Here is a 27675-nt window from a genome sequence, read left to right on the forward strand (position 1 = left end):
ATCAAGAGAACTCTAGAGTGAGGAAACTTTTTCTATTCATGCAGGTCAGTACCTTCTCTACAACTTTTGTCTCAGAGAATAATGCCTAAAAATTTAATGAATTGCCCACAGTTATATAGTATATATGAGAAGCAGGACTTGAATCCAAGTCTTCTTGGCTTAAAGACTGTTCATTCATTTTATTATGCTGATTCCCCAGCATAGGGTAAATGTTTAATAATCATTGTCTTGAATTGAGTCATTGTCTTCAACAATCTGTAGAATTCTCGTACATAAAACTTTTTTTTTTCCTGATTAAAAACAGTAATTGAATTTTACAACAAGGTAGATTTCAGATCAACATAAACATTTCCTAAGTAGAGCTATCCAAAAGTAAAATGAGCTGCTTCAGCAGGTAATAAGACATCTCTCTTCACCCTACCCCAACACAGGAAATCTTCAAATGGTATCTTTTAATTTGGACATTCTTATTTTCCAGGTTACACAAATCATTTCATTTTGGCTGGAGTGATGACAGATACAGAGGGATGAGCCAGATTTGGACATACTCATAAAAATAGGCAGTTTGCACTTCAGGAAACCAATTAGCTATCCACATCTATATAAAGCCTGCCAGGATTTTTGAAGAGCAGAGGTATTCAGAAAAGACATGCTTCCCCTTCCCATACTTCAGCAGGCTTTGCCCCACACAGACTTCCTTGAATCTTAGGTAAAACTTCCCAGCTAGAACCCCAGGAAGTCTGCTTGCTCTAGCCTGCCCAGAATCGGGGCTCTATGGGAAAATATTTCTAATAAACTGGGTAGGATTCTTACCAAGATGTTTATAACTGTGTGTTCCAAAAGAGAAGCTGTCTAATCGCCTAAAGAAAGATGAGCTACTGATTGGGTTCAGAAGAGAGAAGAGGATTTTGTTCTCTGACTCCTATATTGGTATATGGAGAAGTTTTTTACCATAGATAGAAGAGAGGGCAGAGGTAATTTGATGTAGTAGAAAGAATTCTAGTATATGTTGAACTTGGAAGATATGGATTTGAGTCCTGACTTAGGTACTGTTACCAACAAAATCTTTGGATTTCTATTTCTTTATCTGTAAAATGAGAATAATAGTTCTTTTACTACCAACTCAACATTATTATGTGAAAAATATTTTGTAAACCTTTAAGTACTATAGAAATAAAATGTTAATATTAATTAATAACTTGGATCTTTATCCTCCTTTCTCCATTTTCCTCAAGCATTTAGAACCTTAGGTATTTACCAAATATTTGATGAAATTATATTCATATTTTTGAGATGATCAAGTCTCTCTTAAATAGTATTTGAACCTAGATTCCATACTGTAGTAGAATCAATTAACCCTGGCACTCATTTTGTAAGGAGCTAGAATAGCTCTAATTCTTAAAATTATATACTTTGATTCTTGAAAGATCCATGATTTCTTTCTTACAAATCAGTTTTATTATATACTATATTTCAGGTACTTATAATTTTCAATTTAAACTCTCAAGGAGCTTAAGTTCTATTGAGGAGACAAGCTTCCCCCATAAATGTTGATCATACCCACTCTATGCCTTAATAGATTTATGCATTTCTATGACCAGAAAAATTAATCATCACCAATCTTCTAAAGGTGAATTTTTCTACTATTAACTAAATTACATCAAATCTTGGGTACCAAGTAGACCTATACTAAGTATCAAAGAAGTTCAGAATTGAGTAGGGTGCCAGTGACTCTCCTGTCCAAGCTATATCTGAAAAATGATTACCTTCTACAACTTATCCAGCAAGAAGTCATACAGCCTTTGTTTAAAAATGCATATCAGTTTTCTTCCTGAAAGGTAGCTTCAAGAAATTGACACTATACTCCAGGTATAGTCCAGGTGGTACAGAGTATAATGGATCCTGTGTGCCATGCCTCTGTTAATATAAATGCCAAATTAGTTTTCTTAGCTGCCATATAGTACTATTGACTAATATTGAACTTCAGTTTCACTAGTTGATTAGTTTAACCCAAAAAAAAAACACTTTTCATTTATTTCTTTTATATTCCACCCCATTAGATTTGGCTCTTGTGTTACAGCCTATCCGGATCCTTTTGACTCCTGAGCCAGTCATCTAGAGTTCCATGTTTCTGTCATCAGCGTTATTTAATAAGCATGTCATCCTTGCTTTTAACCAAGTCATTAAATAGCATCCCTAGGAAACTGCACTAGATACATCCTTTGAAGTTGACACCAAATCATTAATGACCACTCTGCGTCTGGCTGTTTAAGCTGTTTGTTGTTCAGTTATTTTTAAATTATGTTTGACTCTTAGTGACCTTATTTGAGGTTTTCTTGGAAAAGATACTTACATGATTTGCCATTTCTTTCTCCACATCATTTTAAAAATGAGGAAACTGGGGCCAACAGGATTAAGTGACTTACCCAGGATCCCACAGTTAGTGTCTCAAGTTAGTGTCTCAGGAGTCTTCCAAACTTCAGGCTAGGCACTTTAGCCACTGTGCTACCTAGCTGCCTATTTAGTGTTTGGATTCCACCAAATTCTGTACTGTCTTTCAAGCGATATGATTCCAGTTTTTCTTACAAGACTAACATAATAGTCTTTATCAAATACTTTGCTAAAATCTAAATAAATAGTAATTTATAACAGGAGTCCCAAATCATGGCCTACAGGTTAGATCTGTTTTTTTAGGGCTAAATAATTAGAAATGGTTTTTCACAAGCCTTACACAGATAGTGGATCATGGGATCCAGTTTGTTAGGCCTACATCCTACATATTCCTCAGCCTAATAACTCTTATAAAGGAGGAGGAGATAGGCATTTAATAATGCTTTAAAGTTTGCAAAATAGATTAGAGAGGGGAAGAGTGGATAAGCATTTGTATAGCACCTGCTTAGGTGCTAGCATAGTGCTGAATGGTTACAAATTTTATTTTATTTTATTTTCACAACAACCCAGGAAGATTGCTATTATCTTTATTTTCCCTTGAGGAAACCAAGACAAACAACAGTAAAGTGACTTGCTCATCTGCCATTAATTGAACTCGAATTTTCTTGGCTCCATGCCTATATCTTTATTCATTGTACGACTTTTCTTTTGTCAGTAAAGGAAATAAGGTTAATCTTGCAGGACTTGTTCATTTATAGGATCATAGATTTAGACTTAGAAAGGACCATAAAAACCATCTAATCTAACCCCTTCATTTTACAAATGTGGAAACTAAAGCAGAAAGTAGCTTGCCAGTGGTCACACTTGTTCTTTGTAATAACCTCTTTTTCTCTAGATATTCACTATCTCTTGATAATACATTCTAGAATTTTACCAGGAATCAGTCAAACTCACAGGTTTATAGTGTGGAGGGTAAACAAATCAGCGATGGTGGGTCACATCCTATTGGCCAGTTCTTTTCAGTTCAGGTGGCAAAGTTCTTTACAAATTCTTATAGGCCATCTAGTTTCTCATTTCTGTCATTATTTCTCTTGGGCATCAATTCCTTATTAATAATTTTTGTCCTATGTTGCAATCTAAAGATGGTTTTCTGTGGTTTAAAAAGCAGAAGTGAAATCTGAATTGAACTGTTCTGCCTTTTCAGAAGTTTTCATCATTCTATTCACCCCAAGCAACAATCTTGACTTTTCTTGGATGTTCATCTTTTCCCCAAAAAAAACTTTTAATACCAAGTTTTTTTTTTCCCCACAAACTATAGCTCATTACTAAACTTGAATATCCCTCCCACTTTTCTTATAAGACGTGACTTTTTTTCCTCATTTACATAACTTGACTTCCTTTTTTTAATGCTTTTTTAAACAATCTAAGTTAACTAGTAGATTTTCCAAGCATTCACTTTAATCTCTTCAGATAATTGTTTTTCTTCATTATAGAAATTGTTCTTCTCTAATTCTTCAGAATTTCATTCTTGATAATGCCCTGTTCCTCTGGGAATGACTTAATCTGTAAAACTTTCTTCTATAGGATCCCAACTATTTTTTGTGAACCATTTGAAATTTGCTCTCCCAAAATCTAGAATGCTTACCCAACTGTGTCTTCCTTTTCTTCCCTTTATCACGAATTCTCTGGTATAACAGTCCCTTTCTCCAAAATTCCCACTACTTCCATACCAGTAATCACTTCTTGATGATTTTGGTCTTTGTATCCCCTGGGCTATATGTTCACTTAAAAAGAGTTAAGTGAGTCTACCTTCCTTGAAATGTAACCTAGCCTACAGCAAAGCAGAAAGTAGTGAAGAGTTATGATTTTGTTGAAGGATCTTGCCTTTGTTACACAATAAGGTACCTACACATATACACACATGGCTCCAAAAGCTAAAATTACTTCTAGGTACAAAGGAAATTTTATAGCAACAGCAATGATAGGTGTCCATGTTCAATTTAATTTCGGACTAGAAGAAAAGGTAACCATATAGTTAGATTTAGAAATTGTTCAATGACTTGTCCCATTGTTTAATGTCTCGATGTCAAACTGCAGAGAGATCTTAAGTTGAGAATCCTAGGATTATGTGGTAGACTTTGCCTGTATTCTTCCATATCAATCACTTAGATAAAGGGATAGGTGATATGCTTATCAAGTTTGCAAATGATATCTAGCTAGTATGAGAGGGAAGGAGCCACTGTACTGGAAATAAGAGTCAGAATGTAAAGAAGATCTTGGACAGCAGGATAGTGTCATTATTAACCGTAGCTAAGATTAAATTGAAAATTTTCATTTAGATTCAGAATGACTAAATGTACAAATAAAAGATGAAGATGGCAGGGCTATAGACAGTCATGTGTATAGATGAAAATGTGTATGAGAAAAGAGCTCTAATGTTTATCACATTGCAAACTCAAAATGAGTCAGCAGATTTGCATGATGACCAAAAGTAATCTAATTCAGTCTGAGACTCTGAGGAAAAGTGCTTTCACTTCTGTAATCTGATTTTATTTTCATAATATCTGATAAGATTGATAGGAAATAGAACATTCCACTTTGAAATTACTAAAGCACATAAAGGTTAAGTGGCTTGCCCAAAGCCATACATATAAGTGACAGAACTTTGAAGCAAACCCAGATCTTGCAAACTCTGAGCTCAATATTTTTTTCTGTTACTTTCATGAATGCCCTTCTATCCTAGTATGACCATGTCTGGAGTGATCTGTCCAGTACTAGAAGCCAAAATAGAGTAGTTATAGAAGAATTACTGGATTGGGTAGGAAAATAAAAACTATTCAAAAGGATGATTAACTAAAGTAGCTGAGGATGTTTTGGGGAAGACTACATCCAAATCTTTTCAGGGAGGTCATAAGGAAAAGAAATTTGCTATGTCCTTTTTGAGAGAGCAGAACTGAGACTAATGGATGAATGTTACAAGGGAGTCAAATTTGAAAACAATGTAATAGAAAAGTTTCCGCTGTGATTAGATTTGTCTCAAAATAAAATGAACTTCCTCAAGAAATAGTAGCTCCCCACCATTGGAAAATTTCAACTAAAGGCTGAATGACTGCTTTTCAGAAAAATTGCAAGACTCCTGCTTAAGTAAAAATGTATTTCCTGTATTTTCCAACTCTAAAATTTTGTAATTTGTTTCTACAAATTTCCAATGTGATCCTCAGAATCATAGATTTATAGCCAAAAGATACCATTAGAGGCCATCCCAGTCCAGTCTTTTAATTTTTGTCAATAAGGAAACTGAGGCTTAAATGATTTAATGTGGTCATAAAACTAGTAAATATTAGAAGCAGGATTTGAATGCAGTTCTTCCTAGCTCTATTTCCAATACTCTATAATACCTACATCTTAATGTACCTTAATTATGTTAGATTTAACATATCTTGTTTTTCTTTGTCTTCCCAAAATTTGAGAAACCCATTTCTGGATGTGGCTTGCTCTCTATACTATAATGTAAAGCTACTTTTATCTTTATTGAATATCTAACTAGAACTCTGCAGGAAGGCAACTTCAACCTCTTCGGAAAAACCTGTGTTAAATTGCCAAGATATAGATCAGACCAAATCAGAAATAGGAAGCCTTAAAGCACTAAACTTAACCCTGAGATCTGTGGCTTCTCAAGCTTTGGTAATTCTTGGTTTGGTGCCAGCATTCTATGCTGTCATGGCAGGAAGAGAAACCCAAAGAGAACTGATCCAGGCAGAAGAAAAGGCCAGGACCTTAGGTTGTTCCCAACTTCTTGGGAATGATGGGATCCTTTTTTTTCCTGACAGAACTATATGCCAAATCTCTCGGGAAAGCATCTTTTCTGTGGTAGACGCAGTTTAGTCCTATCTACCTGGACTCAGGATTATCCCAGCACCTTTTACTGTTCTTATGTAAGGAATAAAAATGTGGAATTTCTTCCCCTTTCTGAGAAAATGAGAAAGGTTGTACTAGATATGATTTAAGGTTTTTTTTAATATAATGATTTAATTATAAAAATCCTTCTTTCCTTAATTCTCTTGGGACCTAGCAGAGGAAAATACTCTCATTTTGTCCCAGAATGTCAACCCCAGAGGTCGTTGCTATAAGTAATATCAGAGACTTTATTGTAGGATATTAACTAACATAATTTGGTACTACCATTCTCCAATATAATAATAGTTTATGTTTCTATAGCAATTTAAGAGTTAAAAAGCACATTTTGCATAACAATCTTGTGAAGTAGGTGGTACAAGGATTCTTATACTCATTTTATAATGAGAGAAATGTAATGACTCATCCCCAGAGTCACAAGAGCTGGTGTCAAGTACTTGAACTTAGGTCTTTTGATTCCAAAAGCAGTGCTCTCAATAATGAACTCAAGAAGCTAGTTTTAGGTTTGGGGAGGCAGGAAAGGGAAATTACATTGAAGAAAGGCGTACAATATTCAGAATAAAAGAAATAATATACAATATGTCTTCACTGAGATTTATGACCAGAAAAGAAGATGAGTTGCTCATGTGAGAAGTGAGAAATTGGTTAGCCTATGAACTCTATTTGGAGGCGATAAGAGTGGACATAAATAGGTTATATTTTCAAAGAGAATATTCACATTGATGAAATCACAGATCAATCAAAATGAATAAGGAAAATCCTACTTTACTATGTCCTGGTCAGACCACATTTAGAATATTATATTGAATTATGAGCATCACTTTTCTGGAAATACCAAAAAACTACATATGGGTAGCCTGGATAGTAAAGGGCTTTGCTTCCATTCCATATGAAAAATGACAGAACTAGGGATGTTTCACCTGAAGAAGAGAAAAAGTTGGACCAGTATAATTATTTAAGTATTTGAAAGATTATTATTTGGAAGAGGAATTAAAATTGTTGTTCTGCGTCCAATGGCTATCAGGCTGTGATACCCTTTGATCCAGCAGTGACTCTCCTAGGCCTGTATCACAAAGACATCATAAAAAAGAAAAAGGACCCACATGTGCAAAAATGTGGCAGCCCTTTTTGTAGTGATAAGGAAATGGAAACTGAGCAGATGCCCATCATTTGGGGATGACTGAATAAGTTGTAGTATGTGAATGTTAATGGTATATTATTGTTTTATAAGAAACAATCAGCAGGATGATTTCAGAGAGACCTGGAGAGACTTATGTTGTAATGAAGAGAGCATCTGCACCCAGAGAGGAGACTATGGGGGTGGAGGGTGAATCACAACATACTTTTTTTTTTTTTACCTTTTGATATTTCTCTCTCTCTCTGTCTCTCTCTCTCTCTCTCTCTCTCTCTCTCTCTCCTTTTTGATTTGATTTTTCTTGTGCAGCATAATTGTGGAAATGTGTATAGAAGAATTGTAGGTGTTTAACATATTGCATTACTTGACGTCTAGAGGAGGGAGAAAAATTTGGAACACAAGCTTTTTGCAAGAGTGAATATTGAAAAGTATTTTTGCATGTATTTGAAAATAAAAAGCTATTAATTTTTAAAAATTAAAAACAAGCAAAAAAGAATTGTTGTTCTTAACCCAAGAAGGCAGAACTAAAAACGGCTACAAATGGCAAAGAAGCAAAAGCTATTGCAAAGGAGTGATTTGTCTGATAGGAGAACTAGTCATTCTGGAGTCAGAATCATCAATAGTTACTCATTCACCTTCATAAAGGCAAAGAGAAACTGGTATGGCCCTCTGACAATTAGCTACTTGCTCACATGGCCCAACACATTCCCACTATGCTTGCTTCAAGCCTTCTAGAAGTTGCCTATGGCAAGGCTGGTCTAAGATTATTCTCAGCAGATAGGAAGGTAGATAATAGATCTGACCGCTGGTTCCTGAACATTCCCAAAGAAATACAAAATTTGGAAGTCTTGAGGAACTTGATTGGTCTCTTCAATGTTTCCACTGCAGCTCTTTTGCTCAAATTCTGCCCAGCTTTCTTAAGAGAGCTATAGTTTCCTTCTTTATGATCTCCTTAGCTCAGCCAGGCTCCTTTTCAGAATGTTACACACCCTAACTCAGGCACTTAGTATGTTACCTTGGGCAATCATTAACTTATCTTGGCATCAGTTTCTTTGTTTATAAAATGGGGGAATTGGATTAATCATACTAAAGACCTTTCCAGCACTTGCATTTTGTTTCTATTATTCTTGTCCATTCATCACCTCATTTGCTCTTCTTGCTTAAACCACTTTAGCCTATCTTTAAAACACAAGACCATAAATCAATCAACAAACATTTATTAAGGCAAGTTCTCAGGTGCTATGCCTACAAACACAAATATGAAACAATTGCTGCCCTCAAAGAACTTAAAAATAACTTGAACATCAGTGGTATCAAACAAATAGAATTGGATCTCTGCTTACTTAGAAAATGACAAATTAATTTTGTCTTTATTTTATTGTATTTTATTTGTTAAATTTTCCCCAATTATATTTTATTCTAATTCAAGCCATACTTTGCAAATAATGGACTGTGTATAGCAGCTGCATATTTGACATACCTGTATTTTAGGAAAATCATTTTGACAGCTATATGTAAAAGAAGGGAGAAATAGGAAAATTGAGACAAGAAGACCAGTTAACAGGCTATTGTAATAGTACATTTGACAGAGCTTAAATTTAGGGTTATAGTTTTTGGAATGAAGAGAAGGGGACACCTGTGAGGGTGTTGTAATGATAAAAATCAACAAGATTGGTGTCGATTGATGTGTGAGGTAAATGAAAATGTAGAACTAAAAACGACTCTAAAGTTGTTAGCTAGATTACTAGAAGACTATTTCTGCCCTTCATTTTTGTATTATTGTTGGAGCCAAGAATTGGTTCAGCCATTCTGGAAAGCCATTTGAGCAGAACCAGAAGAACAGTTCGTGCAATTACTACAACATTGTAAAGAAAAACTACTTTGAAATTCTTGAGAATTCCTATGCGTGTAGTGATCAACTATAATGCCAGAAGACTAGTGATGAAGCAAGCATGCTTTACCTTCTTTACAGAAAATGTACTAACAGTTTTGTAAAACAAAACATATATTTTCAAACAAATGCTTGTATATGCTTCCTTACTTTAAAATGTTGTTGTTTCTTGTTTTTTGTTTTTTGTTTTTTTCCCTGATGGGGATTTGGAGGGAGGAGTACTAGTGATAGCGATACCATTAAAAAAAAGAAGAAAAAGGCATCAATGAAACATTTAAAAGAATGCACAGCAGAAGAAGGTTTAGAAGGTGACACAGGCAAGTAGGACAGCTTCAAAACTAAGTAGTTGAATGTATTATGTATTTTATAAGGGAAACAGCTTGGACTTAGCAAGGATTCATGATTTCATTTGCATTCGTTTTCTATTTATAAATAGGACTATCATGTTGGTGTTTGTCAGCTTCAGAAGAGGAAAAAATAAACATATTTTAAGGGTTGGGGAAAAAGCAATAATGTTGCCTTTGATAAAAATAAGAAATCAGGAACAGACATGGATTTGGGGGAAATAATGATTTCTGCTTTGGACATACTGAATTTGAAGTGCCAGTGGGACATCCATTTGTAAATATCTCATAGAGAGTTGGTCATGTGGGACTAGACTTCAGGAGACAGACGAAGCTGATTCTATAGACCTGCAAGTCATTTGTATAAAGATTAACAATAAAACCCATATAAGCAAAAAAAAAAAAAAAAAAAGAGTATAGCAGTTCAATGGTAGTATCTTCACATGGCCATGAGTCTCTGAGATTTCACCTAGGAAAGTCATGGGATATACTATTCTATACATAGTCAGTGGGACTGATTGCCCCTTTCTTCAAGGCTCCCCATAGTTCACGTCTCCAGATATCCATGGGCTTTGGTGTTCTTTATTTGCCAAAAATTATAGAAATTATTATTATTATTAAACTCCATTGACCTCTGTAAGGCATGTCCTAATGAGGAAGGTTTAATGGAGAACTTTGTCCAGTTTTGTTTTGCTGTATTTAGACTGAGGTTTCAGACCTGCTTGTCTTAGAACTCAGGCTGACCCTCTGCAAATCCAGAGATACTACTCTCTCCTGTAATTCATGCCTGTAACTTTCCTCTAAGCGCTGACCCTTTGGAGATTAGACATGTATTTAGGTACGTGGAGGGGAGGGATTAGGATTTTCCCCCCAACATCTTAGTTGTTTAAACATCAGTTTAATGTGGCAGTATTCAGTTTGGCAAGAACTTCTACCCAGCATGAATATACATTTACAATTAGGTAAGGAACCTTTGCTTCCCGATTTAATTGGAAATGGAGAGAAATTCGGTGACAAAATGATTCTGAAGTCTCAACTGGCTGCATTGTGCACATATAACAACCTAAATCTGTCTTTGTCTCTCTCTAAGCCCTGCCCTAATTCACTCCTCAATTCTTATCCTTTAAGGGTAGGATGATAATTATGGAAAGAGAAGAGTCATATTTAGTCTAGCTTTGCATCATACCCAGCATATGTAGTGGTCTTGTGCTGTTATATACATAGTAAAACTCAGCAAAGTTTTAGTCAGTTGAATTTTGCTAAGTGTCCATATCTTCAAGGAAAGATCAAGGCATTGATTTCCCCAAGTCCAAGACAGGCTAACTTTTGCTCAGGAGGCAAAATAAGTCTATCTTTGAGTGAGTGAAGTCAGATTTGTAGTTGGCATCCTGATAGCAGCCCCTGGGTTTGGCTGTTTTTGCTGGCATATCCGGCCACCGATGATTAGGATGGACTCCCACGGGCTTCCATGTAGTGTTTTTTCTGCCAGCAGAAGAGAGTTAACTGTCTGTAAGGCCAGCATTTTCACCACCCACTTCTAGGGTCCATGTGGGTTCAGAGCCTTCTTTGTTCATATTCATTGAATGTAAGGGCATTTCCATGAAGAGGAAAGCTGGGGAGGAAAGGGGGGTGGCAGGAAGTTTATCACTAGGCTCATTGATATCTAGTTGGATAGAAAATGTCCCAGAAGTAGATCTGCAGTTGTACTTTTGTTGGGTTACTGTCAATTGAAATCTAAGGATTTAGGGCCCCATGATAAAAAAGAAATATTTTTAGAGGATTCAGATCCTGAGGAACAGCAAGTCCAGAAGATATTGAAAAAGAGGAAGTGAAAAGGGCAGACAGCTACTTATCACCAATTAGCAGGACCAGCAGTCAGCAAAGGGTAAATTCCCATGGGTTACAAGTCATACAGAAGTTTTAATTTAGGGTTCGTATCCTTGTCACTTGTGTGTACAGTCAAAATCTGATCATAAAATCATATAGTTTAGAGATAAAAGATCTTAGCAAGTATTTAACCCAAACTTCTCTTTTTATAGAGGAAGAAAAATTTGAGGCCCAGGGAGGTGATATCACTTCTAAAAGCATGACCCCTCACTTAGTAAATTAGCAGAGCCAAGATTTTAAACCTAGGAACTCATGGCTTCAGAGCCAGTGTGCTTTCTCTTTCACCATGGTATCACCATCACACATACACTTGGCATATATACCAAGTCTTTATTGTGGCTGCTTCTAAATGAAGTGAGCCTGCTCATATTCTGATTACCTTGGCCAACCTTTTGAGCTTAAATTGGTGAAGATGGTGATCATGTCCTGCAAACTGTTCCCTTGGTGCCCTTGTTAGAGAGAGAATTCTGACAATGGAACCTGATTCATACCCCGTGGCTAAAGTAACCCAGTACTTTAGATTTTGAGATAAAAGGCCGCATTCTGAAAAATATCTCCTATATTTTGGTTTAAAAAAAAACAATTGTAATGCCTAGAACAGTCTTCTGTGTTTGACATTGACTTAAGACTCTCATCTTCAGCCTAACAGTGAATTGTGTGATTTTCTGCAAAGTTGGAATATTAGATGAAGGTAATGATGCTCCTACTACCCATTTGACTATGAGGATAAAGATAATGCTTTGTGGGGTTTGTATGGTATTTTTGATGGCTTTGGAAAGAAATGCTCCATGCAGTCCAAAGGCCTCTCTTTCCCTGCAATGGACCCTAAAGGTAGAACCATTATAGTCTAATGGATAAAGCACTTGAACCTGAAGTAAGGAAGCCCTAGCAGACTTACTTAGCTATGTGATTCTGAACAAGTTACTTTTACCTCACTGAGCCTTTGTTTTTAAGAGCTGTAAAAAGCACTTTGTGAATTTGTAGGGTTATTTGGAGGAGCTAATGAGTTATAATGTATGTTAAATTGTTTTGTAAACTTTAAAATGCTATATGAATGTTACTGTTAGCACAGTATTACCTTATGAATGTTGGACTCTGAGTGCATCAGCAACACCAAACTTTTCTTGTCATAGGGCAAGTTTGAACCATTTCCCTAAAAGAGTGAGAAGGAAGGAAAAAAAGAGTTGGAATAATATGTGTTGTCTTTTTTGTGAATTTCCTTTTGTTATTAGAAGAAGAAGAAGACTTTATTAATGACATTAATTAGTGAAGTTTTTGACTTTTCTTCTAGATCGTGATGGTGGAGTTCTCTTGCATGCTCCTTACATGGTAACTTCCTCTTTAAAATAGGATGACAGATACTTTAGAAATCATCTAATCCAACCCCATTTTGCAAGTGTAGAAATATTTTATAGAGATGGCAATCTTCTCTCTACTAGAAGCAGAGCAACTGATAATTTCTTGACTTGTTAGTGATAATTTCATCCTTCCACAGTTGGAAGAACCAATTAAGGGATGTTCTATTCTGGATCTGGCTCTCACTTACAGGGAGTAACTGGTTAGTTGGAATGGAAATGATGAGAACTTTAATGGAAGCAATCATTCCATACTGGGATTTGTGGTAGAAAAGGAGATGAAATCTGAGTATAGTCTAATCCAAAGCTTATTAAACTTTTTCCATTCAAGACCTCTTATCACCCAAAAAATTTTTACATGACCCCAGTTATATAGATATATAAAATATAGGTATATAAAACAAATATTTACTGATAATTTTTAGAACTCATAATTTAGAACTCATATGGGGTGACAACTTACTTAAGAAGCTTTAGTCTAATATACTTGCTTGATTTGGAGAAAGCAAAAAGAGGACTCAGAGGAAAAATAGGTAGAATTCCTGACTAAAAGTCAGTTGCTCAAAATGAAATCCTGAAAATAAAGAGGAAAACAATTTCAATTAAGAGGGGGAAATAGTATTTGTCAAAAGAAAGAAATGTGGTTACAGAGGGAATTCACAAACCAATTAAATTTATAAAAAGAAATTATAAAAAATGAAGCAAGGACCAAATAACAGTGAATATAAATGTTGTATGGTTTTGTAAAAATAGCTTCAGGAATTCTAGAGCTTAGAATGGACTGAGACTGGTAAAGAAGCCTAACAACAACAATGAGGAGACTTTGGAGAGAGAAGCAGGCAATTGGAGTTAAGTGATTTACCCAGGGTCACACAGCTAGTAAGTGTGTCTAAGGCTGGACTTGAACTCAGGTTTTCCTGACTCCAGAAGCAGGTGCTCTATCCACTGTGCCACCTAGCTGTCCTAATAAGGAGACTTTTAGACCTGTATTGGAGAAAAATATTCAAAGAATAGATAGAATCTTTGCTGATTGCTAATTGGATATTGATAACTAATAGCATAGGAAATTCAGAGCTGCTCAAATGTTATTTTGTTTATTTTCTCTCCCAAGAAGAATGACCAACATAAAGAGAGTATCTACTAGCCTTTGATATAGTCCTCTGAACTAAATGAATTGCTTTGGGGGACCACAAGATTAAGGCTCAAATAGAGTCATAATATAAAAAAAAATCTCATAACTCTCCATTGATTTATGTATTGAGCTTGACTTAGATTCTGGTAAAGTATCAACTAGATCATTAAATAGGTCGTTGGCAAATATTCAAAAAAAGTAGGCAATGATTACAAAGAGGCAACATGGTGTTACCAAGACTAGTTAGACATCAAACTAAACTAATTTATTTTTAATTAGATTACTAAACTTATAAATAAAAAAATAGAATGGAAAAACATTTAATAATCTTACTTAGTTCGATAATTACTTGGTACTGTACTAAAAACTGGGTATACAAACAGAAAAACAATACAATCCCTGCTGACAAGGAAGCTCACATTTTTACTAGAGGTGACAACACGTTAAGGAGAGGTTATATTCAGTTCATGACATTTGAAAAGCTAAGAAGTCTAGGCAGGCAAAGTAGCAGTACAGCAAAGTCTTTAGGGAATAATGGCAGGATAAATAGTTCACTACCAAGGGGGAGAGAGTTCAAGTGGACTCTGGAACATCTCCACCAGAGGTAAGTATGTGGGGGTCATTAAAAAGCTGACAGTGGGTATGTTGCATTTAGTGAGAGCTGAGCAGTAGGACAGAAAACATCAATTAGGAAAGAAATGTCGTATCTTCCCCTCACCTTACTGTCTCTTTTCTTCTGTTAGAAGGAGAAAGGGAAGAGAAGCCTCTCTGGGAGCTATGAAATATTGTTTGCCTAGATTTTAGGAAGCTTTAGATAAAGTATCAGGTCATTGCCAATCATCCTGACCTATGTCTTGTCCCTGGAGTTAGATGACTCTAGAGGAGAGAATAAGGCTTGTGGTTTTGCATAGCCTGCATCATTTAGATCCAGTTGACTTGCAAGTCAAGATATTACTCTCATGATGTCATTGGTTCTCTTCAAGAAAGAAGGATGACTCCTGTTCAATAGACCAGGGACCCATATTTAAGCCATGGGCTTTGTAATTTTTTTTCACTCTATTTTTCCCATTTTATTAATGACAAAAAGATAACACAAACTGAGAGGGTTAGCCAATCTGCTTGACATTTAAAGTCAGGATTCAAAAAATATCGTGATAGATTGAAGGATTACGTTAGGGAAAATGTCAAGTTTTACACTTAAGTCCAGAAAAATAACTCATTTTAAAGATGCAGAACTAAGGCAAACAGAATTAGGTGTGCTCAGAATCACATAGTTATTAAGTGTCTGAAACTGGATTTGAATTTATAAAAATGAATCTTCCTGATTATAAGTTCTGTGCTTTATCTATTATACTATCTAGTTGCTCCCATTAATTGATGGATACACCTTCAGTTAATAATTTTTGCTACCCCCAAAAAGAGCCTTTATATAAATGTTTTTCTACTTTCTTAGAGTTTATTTTGCTTAGAACTAATTCTTCCCTTAATTTATACTCCCAATAATCTCCTTTCTTTCTTCCTTTTTCTCTTCCCCTCTTTTTTTCCTTGTAAAGTGAAATATATTTCTGTACCTTACTATATGTGTGTATGAGTCTTTTTCCTTCCTTTGACCACTTCAGATTTACTATCAGCAGGTTCAATAGTCATCCACCTTCTTAGTCGTTTGCATAAGCTGCTATTAATATAAACTTTTTCCTAGCCTTTCTTTCCTTCATCCCTCCCTTTCTTTGTCTAGTATATTTCTCTTTTCCTTTCTGTTAACATCATCAAGACATAGCAGAACCACTTTCAGGTCTTGTTATAATTAGACTCTGTGGCACCTGATGATGGTAGAATTCAGAGGAGGTACACATATCCTTTCCTCATATTCGAATGTAACCAGTTTAATCTTGTGTAGTCCTTCATGATTGTTCACTCATTTGCCTTTTATATTTCTCTTAATTTCTATGTGTTTACATCATTTCTATGCAGTTTTAGTCTTTTCATCAGAAATACTTGGAAATCCTCTATTTCATTAATTTTTTTTTCTTTTCCTCCCATAAGATTACATTCAGTTTTTATGGGAAATTTATTCTTCTTCTCCCCATTTATATTTCTACATTTATTGTACTACACAAGAAAAATCATATCAAAAAGGGGGGAAAATGAGAAAGAAAATAAAAAACAAGCAAACAACAAAAAAGATTTTGATTCACATTCAGTTCTGCAGTCCTTTCTAGATGCAGATGATTCTTTTCATCACAAGTTTATTGGAATAGGCCTAAATCACCTCCCTGCTGAAGAGAGCCATGTCCATCAGAATTGATCATCACATAATCTTGTTGCTGTACACAATGTTCTCTTAGTTAGCATCTCTTCAGTTAGCATCATTTCATATAAGTCTTTCCAGGTCTCTCTGAAATCATCCTGCTGATCATTTCTTATAGAGCAATAATGTTCTATAACATTCCTATACCATAACTTATTCAGCCATTCTCTAGCTGTTGAGCATCCATTCAATTTTCAGTTTCTTGCCACTACAAAAAGGGCTACTATAAACATTTTTGCACATGTAGGTCCTTTTCCCTTTTTTATGATGTCTTTGGGATATAAGCCCAGTAGAAACATTGCCGAATCAAAGGGTTTGCACAGTTTGATAGCTCTTTGGGTATAGTTCCAAATTGCTCTACAGAATGGTTGGATCAGTTCACAACTTCTCCAACAATGTATCAGTGTCCCAGTTTTCCCACATCCCCTCCAACATTTATCATTATCTTTCCCTGTCATCTTAGCCAATATGACAGGTGTAGTAGTACCTCAAAGTTGTCTTAATTTGCATTTCTCTGATAAATAGTGATTTAAAGTATTTTTTCATATGACTAGAAATGATTTTATTTTCTTTATCTGAAAATTGTCTGTTCAAATCCTTTGACCATTTATCAATTAGAGAATGGCTTGTATTCTTATAAATTTGAGTCAGTTCTATATATATTTTAGAGATGAGGTCTTTATCAGAACCTTAAATGTTAAAAACAATTTTCTCTTCTGCTTCCCTTCTAATCTTCTCTGCATTGGTTTTGTTTGTACAAAACCTTTTTAATTTAATAAAATCAAAATTATCCATTTTGCATTTCATAATGTGCTCTAGTTCTTCTTTGGCTACAAATTCCTTCCTTCTCTACAGATCTGAGAGGTAGACTATCCTATGTTCTTCTAATTTGTTTATAGTATCGTTCTTTATATCTAAATCATGAATCCATTTTGACCTTATCTTGGTATAGGGTATTAGGTGTTGGCTATGAAACTATACCTTGTTTCTATCATGCTATTTTCCAATTTTCTCAGCAATTTTTGTCAAATATTGAATCAATTGTGTATTGTGAATTTAACCTATTCCACTGATTGACTATTTTTTAGTCAGTACTAAATGGTTTTGATTAGTTTTGGTATAGCTAGGACCACCTTCATTTGCATTTTTTTTTCATTAATTCCCTTGAACTTCTTGACCTTTTGTTCTTCCAAATGAATTTTGTTGTTATTTTTTCTAGGTCTGTAAAATAATTTCTTTGCAGTTTGATTGGCATAGCACTGAATAAGTAGAGTAATTTAGGTAGAATTGTCATTTTTATTATATTTGCTTGGCTTACCCATGAGCATTTGATATCCTTCTAATTGTTTAGATATGACTTTATTTTTGTGGAAAGTGTTTTGTAATTCCCTTTGTTTTGGCAGGTAGACTCCCAGATATTTTATATTATCTAGAGTTATTTTAAATGGAATTTCTCTCCTGCTAGACTTTTTTGATAACATATAGAAATGCTGATGATTTTTGTGGATTTATTTTGTATCTTGCTACTTTGATAAAGCTGTTATTTCTAGTAATTTTTCAGTTGATTCTCTAAGTATACCATCATATATATCATCTACAAAGAATGATAATTTTCTTCATTATCACATTTTCTACTATACCATCTAGCTCTAACCCCTTGGATAGTTTTCTTTTGATAGTAAACAGTATATAACATTGTAGAAAATGCGCACTAAATTTTAATTCCAATTCTATTATTTTCTCCTTGTGTGACCTTGACAAGTCATTTAAACTCTTTAGGCCTCAGTTGTCTTACCTGAAAAAAATAAAAGATCCTGAGTAGATCATATCTAAGGCTCTTAAATCTTTTAAGTTCACAACACAATACATCAAGCCCTAATTTGTAGTACTGGTCAATTTCCAAAGTATAATAGTTTTCATCAGAAATTTAACAATAGGTCCAAGCATGTTAGAGCTATCTCCAGCATTACTGGATATAACCTGCTGGATAGGTTCTACAAAATTCCTGTATTGAAGACCATTTAATAATCATCTTCTGTTAGTTTTCTTCCTATAATCAAGAGGCATATCCCTGTAGTCTTCATTTTTAAGGAGGGTGATGTGGACAGTTGAAGAAACAATCTAGGCAGCATTTTTTATATTCTATGGGAAAGTATTTGAAGGTTAATGTTGTAGAGGCAGAATATGCTGAGGTTATAATGATTCCTATGTATGAATTATTAATCATAAAAAAACTTATTGCAAATTCCAATTAGAAATAAAGTAGCTAAGCAGCAGATATGCAAGTGGAATGTCAGTTTCTACTCTGATATTGAAAATGTAATTCCTGAGGTCTCTCTGATGTATCTTAGATAGCTAAAATTGTAGAGATAGTTATACCTTTTTTTTCCATTCTTTAGTGTTCTTTGAATGGAGAAGTCACAGAGATTATTCAGCATATTCATCTTGGTTATGATTCAGTTTTGTCCAACTCTTTGTGACTTCATTTGTTTTTTGTGTATGTATGTTGTTGTTGTGTCCTTTTTTGGGGAGGGGAGGAGATGTTGGAATGGTTTTTCATTTTCTTCTCCAGCTCATTTTACAGATGAAGAAACTGAGGCAAATAGAATTAAGTGACCAGGATTACACAGCTAGGAAGTGTCTGAGATCACATTTGAAGTCAGGAAGGATGAGTTCCTTATTTCAGACCTGCCTCTCTGTACTATGGCGTCATCTGGCTTAACTACATTCCTTCAAGTACAGAAGCTATTAATTATAAGGTGTGTTCACTAAAGACAATGAAAAAACCCTTTATTTTTTGAGAAGTCACCCCATTTAGGTGCCTTATCTTGATGAGAAGTGAACCTAAGATTGATTTTTTTTTGAGTTCTTTGAAATCGATTTTTATTATTGGCTCTTATATATTAAGTTTTCTTTTTAAATTCAGATTTGGTTGATAGAAAGTCCTGAAAATCTGCAAGTTCATTGAATGTCTATTTTTTCTCATTCAATATTATAGATACATTTGCTGAATATAACATTTTTGACTACAGGCCTAGTTCTTTTGATTATTAGTAGATATGATTCCAGGACCTGGGGTCTTTGTCTGCTGATAGTCCTGTACAATTCTAATTGTAGGTCCAGCATTGTTTTTTTTTGTTTGTTTGTTTGTTTGTTTCTTGCAAAATTTTTTCTTTGATCTGGGAGTTTTGCAATTTGCCAATAATATTTCTATGTTTTTCACAAAGCATCTCATTGAGATAATCAATGGATTTTTTTCTATTTCTCCTTTTCTCTCATTGAGCCTAGGATTCTTAAGGAGTACAAGCTCTGGCAAGACCTTAGACTGGATGATTTTGAATATCAGTCTAGTGATAGATACCATATACCTGTCCTTCAAGTATAAGCCTGATATTTCTTGAGAGCTTGCTGAGAGAATTTTAAAGCATTGTGCCTGGCACATAAGTATTATATAAATGTTAGTTATTGTTTTTGTTGTTGTTGCTGCCACTGCTGTTATTATTAGTCTCAAGGTAATAATTCTTTTAGACTATAAAACTTGTGGAAAACCATCTACAAAGGTATGGAAGGATTGCATTGATGGAAGGGATGTACCCATAGCAAATAACACCATTTACCATTCAAGTATTTTGAATAGGAAGCTATCCCTGTTATTGACTTTTCAACCTAACTCACTTTAGCAAATATTTATTAAGCACTTCTTTGGTGCCCCAATGTACTTAAGGCTAAGAGAAATAGGAAAAGGCAAAAGGATAATGAGCAATGGAAGGTCCTGAGTAATTCAGTGAATAGAGTACTGGAGTCAGAAAGACTCTTCTTCCTATCTTCAAATCTGGCCTCAGACACTTATTAGCTGGATGACTCTAAGCAAGTCACTTAATCCTGTTTGCCTCAGTTTCCTTATTTGTAAAATGAGCTGGAGAAAGAAATGGTAAAACCAGTCTAAAGTATTTTTGCCAAGACTCCTCCAAATGAGGTCATGGAGAGTCAGACATGACTAAACAACAAATAATTGCTTTGCTCTCTGAGAATAAAAATGATCAGAATCTCCCATAGCATGAGAAACAAGGCTTTCCCTATTTGTTTTTTTTTTCCTTTCTTCTCCCCAGTCTCCTTCATCCTATCACCTGCCTTAAAATCTTTCTATTTCTAGTCATTTTTAACTCAGGATCATGAGTAGGAACAATCATTTTTTTCTTGCTACTTAACAGTTTAAAAGGATCCCCCTATGTTGTGCCTCACATAGCCTATTCCTGGGCTGAGATAGAACTGATTCATGTAGCAGGTCCAATTCTGTCCTTGAAATGAGAAAGAGATAATAGGAAAGTTCTAACACAGATGTAAATCAGGAATTAAAGTCCTTCAGTAAGTGTTCATTAAATACTAGTGCCTGTGCTAAGTATTGGGGATACAAAGAAAGGCAAAAAAAAAGTCTCTGTTTTCAGAGGGCTCACAGTCTGATGGAGGAAACAACATATAAAAAATATTACCTTTTTTTTTTTTTTTTTTTTTTGGCTGAGGCAATTGGGGTTAAGTGATTTGCCCAGGGTCACACAGCTAGGGAGTATCTAAGTGTCTGAGGTCAAATTTGAACTCGGGTCCTCTTGACTTCAGGACTGATGATCTATCCACTGCATTATCTGGCTGCCCCAACATATAAAAAATTAGAGTAGATAGAGAAGGTACTTTCAGGGGGAGAGGATAGGGGCAAAAAACAAAATAAATCTAAGCCTTCTTTTACATGAGAGTCCTTTAAATACTCAGATCCTGTCCTCACTGAATTTACAGTCTAAGCAAGGAGTTTAAGTAATCCATGGAATGTTATCAGAGAATAACAAAGAAATAAGGGGGCGGATCATTTTAAAAATCAACAAAACAAAAACAAAACAAAAAACCTCTACCATATTGTTAGAAGTATTTCTTTCTTGCTTTTTTTTTTTTAAATAATAACTTTTTATTGACAGAACCCATGCCAGAGTAATTTTTTACATTATCCCTTGCACTCACTTCTGTTCCGATTTTTCTCCTCCCTCCCTCCACCCCCTCTTCCAGATGGCAAGCAGTTCTATACATGTTAAATAAGTTACAGTATATCCTAGATACAATATATGTGTGCAGAACCGAACAGTTCTCTTGTTGCACAGGGAGAATTGGATTCAGAAGGTATAAATAACCCAGAAAGAAAAACAAAAATGCAAGCAGTTTACATTCATTTCCCAGTGTCCTTTCTTTGGGTGTAGCTGCTTCTGTCCATCCTTGATCAATTGAAACTGAATTAGCTCTCTTTATCAAAGAAATCCACTTCCATCAGAATACATCCTGAAACAGTATCGTTGTTGAGGTATATCTCCTGGCTCTGCTCATTTCACTTAGCATCAGTTCATGTAAGTCTCGCCAGTCCTCTCTATATTCATCCTGCTGGTCATTTCTTACAGAACAATAATATTCCATAACATTCATATGCCACAATTTACCCAGCCATTCTCCAATTGATGGGCATCCATTCATTTTCCAGCTTCTAGCCACTACAAACAAAGCTGCCACAAACATTTTGGCACATACAGGTCCCTTCCCCTTCTTTAGTATCTCTTTGGGGTATAAGCCCAGTAGAAACACTGCTGGATCAAAGGGTATGCACAGTTTGATAACTTTTTGAGCATAGTTCCAAATTGCTCTGTTGGAAGTATTTCCAACCAATAAGACAACAAGATTTAAACCCCTTGTACCTTAATTAAGGAATTCAGATATCTTCAGAAATCCCTTCCGAATCTGCTTTTCCATTATTCTGAGGCATTAGAGTTACCACTTTTAGTTATGGTGCATGTGAAACAAGAGGTAAAGAGCACAGGATCACAAATTAAGAATGTTCTGGAATGAACCATTATATAGTCCACTCCCTCAAAAAAGAGGCTTAGAGAGAATAAATACTTCTTAAGTTGGTTTCTTTCACAGATGCAGGATAAAGTGAAGATCAGGATGCCCCCTTCCCCTTACTCTCTTCTTGTTGAACCCCTGGTCTAAGTAGCTACAGATTTAAGTGTCACATACCTTCATCCTGGAACTACCAACTTCTGCAGAACTTCTGCTTCTTAGGCAGCTGAGACCATCATTGTCAGATTCTACAAGTTACCTGCTCTCCAAGGCAAAAAAATCTTTTTTTTTTTTCCTGTCCCTGGTTTAAGGGAACCTCGGTGACATTCCAGCTAGAAAGAGAGCTAGAATAGGCATTTGGTTCAAAGAAAGGAACTCTACTTTTGTTCATTACTCTTTTATAGCTTTTGACATGAACTGTGTCACATTTCAAGCCGATGGTATTGAAATGAATTTGCTCTTTATAATTCCACCAGGAGCATAAGATTTAGATCTGAAAGAATCATTTAACATGAGTTAGCCCACATCCATTTCTTTTCATTTTATATATGAAGAAACAAAGCCCTAGAAAAGCAAAAGGATTTGCCCAAAGTCAAACAAGGATGAGCTGAAATTTGAATCAGCCAGATCCTCAGACTCCAAAATGTACCACTGTATTTGTTTAACTCCCTACTTTCTCATAATATTTTTCCTCAAAAGAAATATCTCTGAGGTGACCTATAGTTCAGAAACCAAGATCTAATGCCAGTAGAGACTAAAGAATCAAAATGAACTGGTTCCTTCTTATTCGAATATGTATTGAACTAGATAACCTCCAATTTTCCCTTCTTGCTCTGAAGTTCTTTGTGTCTATGTTATTGCCTCAGTTTAGCAACAACACTTACTTTGAGTTCTCCCCTCCCAATTTCTGGAAAATTGGAACTAATATTTATGTGATCTTAAAGCATAATATAAATGGAAATTATTACTTTGAATCTTTGATCTAATCAGTACAATTGTTCTCTTTATCAGTGCAGATTACAATCCCTTTGTCCTTTCTTCTCTTCTTGTGGCAATAATTATTACCATTGTTTATTGCCATAAATCCTCTAAAGAGGCTTTAACCAACATTTTAGAGGTATCAATGCAATAAGTGTATCAATGCAACATAGCATTTATCCATCTGCATCCTTCACCTTTACTCAGTGTCTGACCCATCTTATTTTCTGTTCTTAAAAATCCTTGATAATTTCCCTTATGCCAGTCAGTCAGGTAGAATGAATTAGTGCATAATGTGTGCCAACGCTGCTGAATTCTGGGAATACAAAGAAAGTCCTCCCTTCTAAAAAGTTCAGTCCCTCTTCTCAAGGAGCTTACAGTCAAATAGGGGAAACAATATGAAAACAACTTTGTGCAAACAAAATATAGACAAGATAAATTAGGGCTAGTTTCGGTGATAAGATACTAAGATTAAAGTGAACTTCTTATAGATGGTAGATCATTGGCTGAGATTTGAAGGAAGGCAAGAGGCAAAGATGAGAAGGGAAAACATTCCAAGCAGTCCAGGGGGACAACCAGTGAAAACAGTCACAATCAGGAGAAAGACTGTTGTCTACAAAGAATAATCGGGATACTGGTGTAATTGACCTCTGCCAGCAGTATTATTGTCATAGTTTTTCCATGGCACAGTAGGTCCTTTCCTTTTCGAAGAATCCATCTATTAGACCATCTAATTCAGTGCTTTCATTTTGCAATTGAGGAAATGTAAGCCCAGAGAGGTTGTGATTTTCCCAGTATTACTCAATTAGTAACAGAGCCAGGATTTTGGAGCTAGATCCCTTGACTTAGTCTGGGTAAAGTGCTATTACCATCCATGATAAATCAAAAGGTCTTTCCAGCCTTGTGAAGTAAAAGGGAATTTAGTCTTAACTCAACTTAGCTTTGCTTTCCTTAGTTGCTTGATATTCTGCAGGCTGATTTAGGTTTAAAGTGGGACAAAGAAGTTCTTATTTAGAAGCCAGTTTTTCCTATTTCAGGTAATGGTCTCTGTCAAGTTTGGCTCCCCCCCCCCTTTTTTTTTTTAAGGAGAAAGCTTCTAATAAAGTTTTAATTCAAAGTTTACATTGTTTGAATGGGAATATAAAGCTTTTTATCATCCAGAATCTATGTCTGGAGCTCTTTGTGAGTCTGTGATAGGAGTTTATATAAAAAAGAGCCCAGAATTGATTTCCTAAAGCTGAAACATAGCATTTTACAAAAGTTCTCATCTTGCCCTCTTCTTTCCTTTCCCCATCAGTGAAAGATATTTGTAAATCCCTTAGCATAAGACCTAGCACAGAATAGGCTTTGTCCAAACAAGCCCAAGACTGGAATGACAGGGGTGTCAAACTCAAATAGAAAGACTCTCTGAAAGCCTTTTTCGACTTAGAAAACCATTACCTCAGCTCTTCCAGTATTCTGTCCCCTCTAACTCAAGAGTCAAGACTGTTATATTCAAACTTTGCAGGACTTAGGAAGTCCTGTCTATATGTCAGCATCAGAAAAGATAATTCTGTGTGAAGAATAATAATCACACTGTGGGAAAAGACCTAGACAGGGGGCATCCTGAATGAAAAATGAATGAACGAACGAATGAATGAAACAAGCATGTATTAGTTTTATCACAGGCATGATGCTGAGTCTTGAGGATACAAATACAAAAGTGAGATAGCACTTCAGTAGTAGCATTGATTTTATTATTATTTTAGAGTAAAAAGTAAAAGGAAGGGAAGAAAAAGCATACCTGTTGAGACCAGGCAAATAGTTAGAAGGGATGAGGTAATTTGAGGACAGTGTGACCCAGAGCTGGATTACCACTAATAGGCAGCTCAACTTCTCCAGAGCATAGTCTCTGAAAGTCTGGATTAGAATATGTAATTGCTGTGGGATCAGTGGCAAAATGACCAGGGTAAATCCTGGAACAGAGACTATTCTAGGTGGGCCTTTACTCAGTAATCTTTGCCTGGCACATTTCTCAGAGCAGTGTATCTGGACTGTGACATTCTGCCTACTACCACGTATCTGTATATGTGCCTTAGCCTCCCAATTATGTTTTATATCCTTGAGAATAGCATGTTGCGCATAGCAAGCTTATAATAAATCTAGATTATTTTAGATTTGGATCCAAGGATGAAATTGGGGGGAAGAAAGGAGGTTGCCTTATTAGTTGTTTACATTTGGTTCCTATTGGTTGTTATTATTCACAAAAGGAAACACTGCAGCAAAGGACAAATAAATGCTTATTGTTGTGAGTGTAAAGCTGTAGATCAGCTACTAAAAGGGCTTATTTGCCCTTTTGGCTAACCCTGTGTTTCTCTTTTTCTTACTTAGGACCTCATCCTTGCGCTGGAACACAGGGACCAAAGAACGGATGCTCATCAAGGTGACAGATAGGGAACCAAGCTTCCTTATGCACCAGGGAAATGACTACCCTACAGACAACCAGCCAGGACCCCGTTCCCGGAGGCCTTCAGGTGGTCAGCAATCCCCCAATCTACAAACCTTTGCACCAGAGCCTGACAATTCAGTCTTCTTCCCTGAGAGGAAGCCATCACCTTTCTTGAAGAGGGCCGAGCATGTTGGTAGTTGCTCCCCTCTGCTGGGTCGTGGAGACCGTGACTCATTCTGCTCCCCTCTCCAATCCCAGCACCGAAAGCACTCAAGTGAATCACAGCCATCTTCACCCCGCTATGCCTATGAGCCACCCCTCTATGAGGAGCCCCCCATGGAATACCAAGCCCCCATCTATGATGAGCCCCCCATTGATATGCAGTATGAAGCAAGTGGCAGCTACAAGGCAGGTTCCCCACAGAAATCACCCATCCGAAAGCCCCACCCCTTCCTGCAGTCACCCAAGCAGACCTCCAACTCTCCCTATCAGCAGTTGGTGCTCACCAAACAAAAATGTACTGACCGTTTCATGAGCCTGGAGTATAGCCCTGCAGGCAAAGAGTATGTCCGGCAGCTGGTCTACGTGGAACAGTCTGGCTCCAGCCCCAAGCTCAAAGCAGGCTTGCACCACAAGTACTCCCCGAATCCGATTGGGGGCTCCTACTCCCTACAACATAGCCCCTGCCTTGTAAGAGATCAGCGCCTAGAAATTAAGTCAGGAGACTACAGCAGCATGGAAGGATCTGACTTCAGGCATGGGCAGCCCATTTCCCAGCTTCCTCATGGGGAGGACTCTATGTCCTGGTCCAGCCAACAGGACACTATGTCTTCAACAGGCTACTCCCCTGGTACTAGAAAGAGAAAAAGCAGGAAACCTTCTCTTTCACAAGACCCAAATACTTCTTCAACTGATGGCTCAGGGGATCGGGACCTCCTAAGTGAGCAGCTGGGGAGTGAAGACCGACCTCTGTCGGGCCCTACCCGCCCTCAGATGAGTCGCACAGAGAGCAAGTCAGTGGAGGCAGATATGGTGCGGGGCTTCCCCGAGCCCTTCCTGGCACAAGCACGGCTGGCCTGGGAGGCCCAGCAGGCCCACTACCACATGAAGCAGCGTAGCAGCTGGGACTCCCAGAAAGATGGCTCTGGCTATGAGAGTGATGGAGCTCTGCCCCTCCCTATGCCCGGACCTGTCGTGCGTGCATTCAGTGAGGACGAGGCTTTGGCACAGCAGGAAAACAAGCACTGGAAAAGAAACACTTTTGAAAAGCTGGGATTCCCACAGATCCTCTTGGAGAAAAGTGTCTCTGTTCAGACCAACCTGGCCTCCCCAGAGCCATACTTACATCCGTCTCAGGTAATCCTCCCAAAGAGACCAAGGGAGGGGAGGGCGGAAGAGAGTAGGGTTAGCATGCCACCCCATGTGGGCCAGCTGCCCGGCCTTCAAAAGATGCTCTCTACCTTACCCTGGGCTGAGCAAACCCTGGAAGGAGATCCCAGGAGCAATGGTTTGCTATATATTTCCTATTCAGTGTGGCATTGTCACTGCTTAATCATGGTCTGAATTTACCTTGTACTTCCCAAAGCTGTGTCATAGGAGAATAAGTTCTGGCAGATGCCACCAAATTAGAGTCACCTTAGGAAAGCCCTGGCGATAGATTGACTGTTGCCCAGAGACCGGCCTAAAGTTGGAGAGAATCATCACCAGAAAGAAGGGAGGTTACAAGGTGATGAAATTTTTTTCAATCCATAGTATTTAACAATAACTGTCTCATAACTCAAAGAGACATTATAACCACAGGCTCTTGGAGTCATACATGAGGTTCTGTTGTCTGTTAGCCTTCCAGCGTCAGAAAAGAATAGCCAGAAACCAGACCTCTAGCCTCACAAAAAAAGTTTAGCATCCACACCGTGACGCTGGCCGTGGTGGATACTCATGGTGAAGTGGAAAGAGCACTGTATTTGATGTCCAAGTGCCTCACTTTGAATATTGACAGTCTGTTAAGAACTTCTCTGACTGTAATGTTCTGTTTCATTTTCT

At 36.6% G+C, this 27675-nt stretch overlaps 1 protein-coding gene across 2 annotated transcripts in view; it reads left to right on the forward strand.

Annotated features, from left to right (window-relative positions):
• The window catches only part of ARHGAP39 (Rho GTPase activating protein 39), a 350045-nt gene that overhangs the window by 247787 nt on the left and 74583 nt on the right, over positions 1-27675 (forward strand). For both annotated transcript variants that reach the window (XM_051971244.1, XM_051971245.1), the window contains exon 6: positions 25578-26991. In XM_051971244.1, coding sequence (XP_051827204.1) covers positions 25578-26991 — 1414 coding nt within the window. The remainder of the gene's footprint in view (positions 1-25577; positions 26992-27675) is intronic.

Source organism: Antechinus flavipes, chromosome 1 (assembly GCF_016432865.1).
Source record: "Antechinus flavipes isolate AdamAnt ecotype Samford, QLD, Australia chromosome 1, AdamAnt_v2, whole genome shotgun sequence".
Classification (NCBI taxonomy): Eukaryota; Metazoa; Chordata; class Mammalia; order Dasyuromorphia; family Dasyuridae; genus Antechinus; species Antechinus flavipes.